Genomic DNA, 7,361 nt, shown 5'->3' on the forward strand with positions numbered 1-7,361 from the left:
AGCTGGTGCTGGAGACATGGCTCAGAGGTTAAGAGCACTGGCTGCTCTTCCAGAGGTCCTGAGTTCAATTCCCAGCAACTACATGGTGGCTCATAACCGTCTATAATGAGATCTGGTGCCCTCTTCTGGCGTAAAGGCAGAGCACTGTATGTAAAATAAATAAATACATCCTTAAAGAAAACTAAACAAACTATAAAGAGCAAGCCAATGAGAGGCGTTCCTCCATAGTTTCTTCTTCAGTTTCTGCCTCTAGGGTCCTGCCTTGAGCTCTTGCGCTGACTTCCCGGCATGATGGCCTGTAATTCAGGGCATCCGATCTTTGATCATTGCACCTCTCAATATGGGATGCTTTCCCCTATGCCGTTTTCCTTCCTCTCCCCCCTCCCTCCCCTCCCTCCTCCCTCCCTCCCTCTCTCTTTCTCTCTGCCTCTGTTGTAACTAAGATCGATCTTAAACTATGTAGCTTGAACTCCGGATCCTGTCTCCCCATCCCATCACAGGCCTGTGCCATCACACCTGGCATTTACAGTGCTGGGGTAGGTAAGCATTCTACTGGCTGAGCCACATCCCCAGTTCAGTAGCGTGTTTTCTTCCTATTGCCCAGCAGAGAACCCGGCCATCACCTTCCTTCTCCTTCACTTCCGCCTCTTGGCTGGTGCAGCATGATTCCCCAGTTTAGCCATGTCCAATACATTGCCCTTTCCTGTTTTCAGAGGGTCACCATGTGTAGAGAGTGGTGTTTTCCAGATGGTACCTAGCCATGAGGATGGTCCATGACAAGGGATGGAACTGTGGGCATCCACCCGTAATTGTGATTGGACACCAGGGGGTGCAATGGAGCCTTCAACTAAGAAGGACACAGCCTTGGGAAACCCTGGACGTTGGCAGTATGGGTGCTTAGCTGGGGGTCCTGAATGTGTTCCCCACCAGGCCCAAGGAGGTCTTTCTGATCAACCATGGGAAGTCTGCTGAGGGTCTCCTGCAGGGGAGAGATGGAAATGGCCGGGAGCAAGCAGTTGGGGCAACAACAGGAACATCAGACAGCAGAGAGAGGCCCTGGGGAAAGAGGACGCCACAGATAGCAAAATGTGTGTGTGGTGGCAGAGAGGTTCAGGCATTATGCTGGCCTGCCCCTGTTACCTGGCGGAACAGGCAGTACCCTGGTCAGCCAAGGGTTCCATGGGAACTAAGTCTGCACTCAGGTGCAGAGGACTCCTTTAAAAGACAGACCCCTGCCCATTTATACTCTCTCTACTCATCTACACCCTCTCTTTAACTCTCTACATTCTCTCTCTCTGCCTCTCTATGGCGACCAGCCTTGGCGGTCAGCCTAATACCATGTTTCTCTTCTCCCTTAGTCTCCCTACTCTGCCGGGTCTATAACAAACTGGTTAATATGTCTCATCTGACGCCTCTTCTTCCTCTTCCTCTTCCTCTTCCCTCCTTCCCTCCCTCCCTCTCTCCCTCTCTCTCTTTCTTTCTTTCTTCTTCATTTTTAATTTAAACAAAAGAATGACAGTGCGCCCTGGTCTCCCCAAGGTTCAAGGCTGGAACTGCTGCCCCTGTGTCAGGATCATGAATAGTAAGTAGCAGGTGCACCCTCTGCTGGTGGCTTCGGGGAATGCACCTCCTGGCTCAGAGCCTTGAGCGGACAAGGAGCCTGGTACACTGACTGCCCCTGGTGAAGAAGGGAACATATGATATAAGGACAGGGCAGGTGCTGGGCAGGGCAGAGCAGAGGGTGGTGTGAGTGGGGAGGCGAGGGGGACAGCTGTGTGAGGAACAGAGATTGCAGGTGCTGAAGGTCCTACAGGCTGGGATGGTTGGAGCTGAGATGGAGCTCAGAGGTCTTTGGAGTTTAAGAATGCAAATGTAACAAGCATACAGACAGTTGCATGACCTAGCATTGTACAACAGACCGGTTACCTCACTAGTATCCCTAAGGTCAGTCCCTGGGCAGCCCCCAGCCGGTCCCCGGTACCTGGGTCCTGTGCTAGACTGGAAACCACCATGTGTTTCTTGCTTTCTGGCTTCTATCACCCTTGTGTTGGTGTCTTCCAGATGCTGCCTGGTGGCAGCTCAAGGTGGCAGCTCTCTCTTTGGTTGACGGTATTTAGGTGTTTCTGCTCTGAAGGCTATGAAAACTGTTTCTGGGGACTTCTCTGCTCTCTTAGTGCCTGACTGAGTCCATGAGGTTATTGAAGAGCCTCATTTTCCTCCTCTGTAAGATGGAGGCAATTACACTCACCTGGGAGGATGTCCCCTGGGTTGTAGAAAATGCCTCCCCAGGCATGTGGCTATAAAAAGTAGCAGGCTGTCTGACCAGGAAGGACCCTCTGAGGCATGGGCAAACTGGCCTCTGAAGGACATAAGGTGATTGCTGGTACCCAGCCAGCTGGGGACAGGGCAGGGATTACAGTCAGACCCCCAGGCTTAGCCCATGCTTTTCCTATAGCCCAGGGCTTGAGACAGCTACTAGTAATTCCTTCTGTGTCGTTTGCGCCACTGCTGACGCCTGTCCTCAGCATGATGGGGCCAGGGTCTGACCGCCCAGTCCTGCTGGCATCATACCGCCTGATGTAACATGGGAGGCAGGGTCGGGGGATTAGACATCTCAGAGCTCATCACATGCTGCCAGGGAAACAGGTGCTACAGCTGCCTTGCAGACAGGAGTCTCAGGTTCGCCTAGTTCCTGCACCTGGCGACAGCCCCTAGGGTGACTGGCTCTGTATTGGGGACACTTGGACTACTGACAGTTCTGGTAAGTGGACGCAATGCCTGACTCTTTGTGTGGATGTGTGTGCATGTGTAATGGAGGCCAGAGGTTTGGTTTGGGTGTCCTTCTCGGGAACCATCTACTTCATCTTTTGGGATAGGGTCTCTTGCTGTTCTGAAGCTCACCAAGTAGACTAGGCTGGCTAAGGGAGCCAGTGAGCTCCAGGGGTTCGCCCATCCTGTCTTGCCCGTTCTAGGACTGCAGATACTGGCAATGGGTACTGACTCTGGGTTTTTCTTATGTTTTGGGGGGATTGTGCTTAGGCCCTCATCCGGGAGCTATCTCCACTGCCCACCTAAAATAAGAACATTTTTATTCTATTTATTTAATGTGCGTGTGTGGGTGTGAACATGTGTGAGACAGGGGCAACTTGTAGGAATCGGTTCTCCCTCTCACTTGGGTTCCTGGGATCAAACTCAGGTTCTCAGGCTTGGTGGCAAGTCCCTGTACCTGCTGAGCCACCTCACCTTAACTCCCCAGCCCCTTTTGAAGGCAGAGACATGGAAGGCATCTTTATAGGGTGTCATAGGAAAGAGGGTACCCACAGGGGCATCTGCCATGAGTCTAAGCTGGTGGACAGTCTCCCTGAATGCCCCCCATACCAGGCCACTCTCCAGTCTCAGACTCTTTAACCATCTTATCCCTCGTCTCCTGAGCATGACCTAGTCTTGACGTCATCTGGGGAAACGGGCGCTCAGCCTCACATTAATTAAAGAGCTTTTTCTCCTGGACTAAAGTCTGGGGCAACCTAAAAGGAAGGAGAGATGACTCAGAGATTAAGAGTCTGTATCCCTTTCCCTGAGGACTTGAGTTCGGTTCCCAGCACCCACACTGGGTAGCTCCAGCACCAGGCCCAATGGCTCTGTCCTCTGTGGGCTCCTGCACGCATGTGGCATAGCCATCAGATACACCTCCTTTAAAAAACAAGAACCAAACATTCTCATGGCCACTGTACTATCTCATACAGAAAGAAGGCTAGAAGTCTCCTTTTGGGTGAGAGAAGCCTTATGACCTCAGTATCAGAGGCCTGGGTGTCTCCCACAGATTCAGGAGAGGAGGCTGGAGGTTCATGCAACATTGCTCCACTGTCCCCTTGGGCAACAGGGTTGGGGTGGCCACAATCTGCCAAGGCTCAGGTACCTGGAGGGCAGTGGAATCTGTCTGGAGCATTGGACAACTTCTCAGAGGGACCGATAGCTCTTTTGTTGTTGTTGTTTATAATTTATTTATTCTTATTTTATGTGCATTGGTGTTTTGCCTGCATGTGTGTCTGTGTGAGGATGCCCTGGAATGGGAGTTACAGACAGCTGTGAGCTGCCATGTGAATGCTGGGAATTGAACCCGGGTCCTCTGGAAGAGCAGCCAGTGCTTTTATCTGCGGAGCCATCTCTCCAGCTGACCTCTAGCTCTTGAGTGAAAAGAGGAGATACACTAACATTCCAAGTTCCTGGAATTTGCCTGGAGGTCCAGGCACCTGAGGACGGCACTATCCCCAGAGATACCTGACTTACATTCTTCAAGACGAAGGCCAGGCTCCCTGTCTTCTCTCACAGGAGCTTAGAGACCACTTCTGAAGCTGGAGAACCCCAGGGAGGGTTCAGCGACCAGATGCCCATGTTGAGCATCCACTCCCTGGAACCTGAGGCCATGCACCTGCCGCCTGGGACCTCAGAGTTCCTAGGCTGCCAGCGGCGCCACACACTCCCTGCCAGCGAGTTCCGTTGCCTTACCCCCAGGGATGCTATCAGTGTGTTTGAGATTGAGCGTGAAGGTGAGTGGCTCTTGGGAAGGTGCTCGAGGGAACTGTTGTCTTCCCCTGAGGCTCCTGCCTTTGGGAGTTAAATTTGAGAGAGAGAGAGGACTGAGGGAGGGAGGGAGAAAGGGAAGGAGGGAGGGAAGGAGGGAGGGAGGGAAGGTGCTCTCGAGTAGGAGGCAACAGCCCAGAGTCAATGCCTTCCTGGAGGGGGGCGTCTGAGTGACCACTCGTGAACACAAACAGTGAGCAAGTGGCATAGCAAACAGTCGCCCATCCTTGCCTTCCGCCGTAGCCTTCATCTCTGTCTCTGGTACCTGTCCCCTCTACTTGGAGGAGATCCGACACTTCCTGACCCTCTGTCCAGAGCTGTCATTGGGCTGGTTTGAGGAGGGTCGCCTTGTGGCCTTCATCATCGGCTCACTTTGGGACCAGGAGAGACTTACTCAGGTGAGGGCAGGGTGAACTCCTCAGAGATGGAAGTCTCCTTCCCAGCAGGGAGTAAATGCAAGCAGCAGACCCTCCCAAGGCAAGAGCCCTCTGCCCAAGCCTCTACAGCAGGGTTCTCAGTCTTCCTGATGCTTCGGCACTCTAACACAGGTCCTCACGCTGTGGTGACCATAACATTACTTTTTGTTGGGACTTTTATTACTGTAACTTTGCCACTGTTATGAATCGTAATGTAAGTACCTGTTTTCCGACAGTCTTAGGTGACACCTAAAACTGCCGCTTTAGAGTCTCGAAAGACCACTGAAGCTTTGTCTGTAGGAGTGTAGATGTGGCTCACAGTGGGGCCCTGTCAGGGTAAGAAGGGAGCCTGGGCTTCTCCCGGTACCCGGGACACCCTTCCTCTTGGTTAGGGTTGGGTTTGGAGGAGCAGGTTATCAGCAGAAGTAACCCTGACATCGTCCCTTACCCACCCCAGGAGTCACTGGCACTGCACAGGCCTGGAGGCCGCACGGCCCACCTGCACATACTGGCAGTGCACCGCGCCTTCCGGCAGCAGGGCAAGGGCTCTGTGTTGCTATGGCGATACCTGCACCACCTGGGGAGCCAGCCAGCCGTGCGCCGGGCTGTGCTCATGTGCGAGGATGCACTGGTGCCCTTCTATGAGAAATTTGGCTTCCAGGCTGTGGGCCCGTGTGCTGTCACCGTGGGCTCCCTCACCTTCACGGAGCTACAGTGCTCCTTGCGGTGCCATGCCTTCCTGCGCAGGAACAGCGGCTGCTGAACCAGGCTGCCTGCTTGGCCATGGAGAGGTGGGAGCAGCAGGCTGGGGGTTCCTAACTCCCATGCCACACCCTCCTCTGCCTAGAGCCCATCCAAGTAGAGCTGGCTAGCACGAAGGGAGACAGCAGCTGCCAACTGGAGTAGAGAGGTAAGGGTCAGTGAAGAGGACAGGAGGTAGCTCCGCCCCAGGGCAGGCTGCCACCTGCCCCCAAAGGCCCTCTTGCATTCTGAACTGTGCACAAAGCCGAGACCAGGATAGGCAATCAGTGCAATGGCAGGATTGTCCCCACACTTCCTCCTCTACCCACTCTGTTTCTGCATCCCACATCCCAGTGTAGCTCCCTGATTCCTGCGGTCCTTGCCCTCCCCAGACTGACACCCCTTCCTGGCTCCTCACAGGAATGAGGGCCAGCCAGGAGCTTAATTTGAGAAGGGCCTGGGGCTTGGACCTGTGAATGGTGGCGAACTTGGAGTAGGGACATGCTGTGGGGCCACGCCCACTGCACCTGGGCACCAGTGTGCCCACCTACCCGCTCGCCCAGACTTGCCTTCTATTCTGGTTCCCCCTAATAAAGTCCCACTAATAAAGCAGTTATGTCCCAGTGGCTGACTTATGGGTGTGTACAGGGTCTTCTAAGTGAGCTGACTGGAGAAGCAAACACTGCCTGATCTCCCGCTAAGAGTGCCTCTGCCAGAACAGGCCATTTCTGCAGATGGTCAGCCCTCTGACTGCCCGAGAGCAAAGGCAGAGCAGTTGGGGTTAAAAGGTCTCAGGGCTCTACATGCAACCCAGGCCTCGCAGGGTTCTCGGCGTCTTTGTGATGATCGAATCTGGTTTTGGGCTCAACGAAATGCCAGAGAAATCCTAAGTTCTCTAGTTTGCCTCAGCCCCGTGGCTGCTGCCCTCTCACCTAAGTGTTTATTTTTTAAATTAAAAAGAAAATATTTTTGATAGGGTCTTACTAGATAGCTCAGGCTGGTCTAGAACTCACTATGTATACCAGGCTGCCCTCAAGTGCCACCATGCCTAGCTTTCAAAATGAAAAACATTAAAAAACTTTATGTACATGTGTCTGCATGTCTATCTGTGTAGCAAACATACAGATAGAGTTGGATCCCCTGGGACTGTAGTTTCAGGTGAGCCGCCATGTGGGTGCTGGGAACTGAACCCAGGTCTTCTACAAAAGCCGCCAGTGCTTTTAATCTTGCCAGTCTTTGAGTGGTTTTTTGTTTATTTTGTTTTCTGAGACAGGGTTTCTGTGTGTAGCCCTGGCTATCCTGGAACTCCCTCTGTGAATCAATCTGGCCTTGAATTCAGAGATCTGCCTGCCTCTGCCTCTTGAGTGTTGAGCTTAAAGGTGCCCACTACCACTGCCTGGCTTGAGTATTTCTTTTTATAAATATTCATTTTTATGTGTGTGTGTTTGTGTGTGAGAGAGAGAGAGAGACAAGGTGCCCACAGAGGCCAGAGGGGAGCATGGGATTCCCTGGAGCTGAAGTTACAGTAGTGTGAGCCACCTGACACGGGAGCCAGGAACTGAATCCAAGTCCACCTCAAGGACAGGCCGTGAGCATCTCTCTAGCTCCATTCTCATTCTCCTA

The 7,361-nt window shown here is 53.0% G+C and overlaps 1 protein-coding gene across 1 annotated transcript; it reads left to right on the forward strand.

Moving 5' to 3' along the window:
* The first annotated feature begins 4,103 nt into the window (after nucleotides 1-4,103).
* Aanat (aralkylamine N-acetyltransferase) lies at nucleotides 4,104-6,338 on the forward strand. Its single transcript, XM_027425584.2, has 3 exons — nucleotides 4,104-4,547; nucleotides 4,825-4,979; nucleotides 5,455-6,338. Exons 1-3 carry the CDS (start codon nucleotides 4,385-4,387, stop codon nucleotides 5,758-5,760), a joined length of 624 nt encoding a protein of 207 aa, XP_027281385.1. The 5' UTR covers nucleotides 4,104-4,384; the 3' UTR covers nucleotides 5,761-6,338.
* The last annotated feature ends 1,023 nt before the right edge of the window (nucleotides 6,339-7,361 follow it).

Source organism: Cricetulus griseus, chromosome 7 (genome assembly GCF_003668045.3).
Source record: "Cricetulus griseus strain 17A/GY chromosome 7, alternate assembly CriGri-PICRH-1.0, whole genome shotgun sequence".
Lineage (NCBI taxonomy): Eukaryota > Metazoa > Chordata > Mammalia > Rodentia > Cricetidae > Cricetulus > Cricetulus griseus.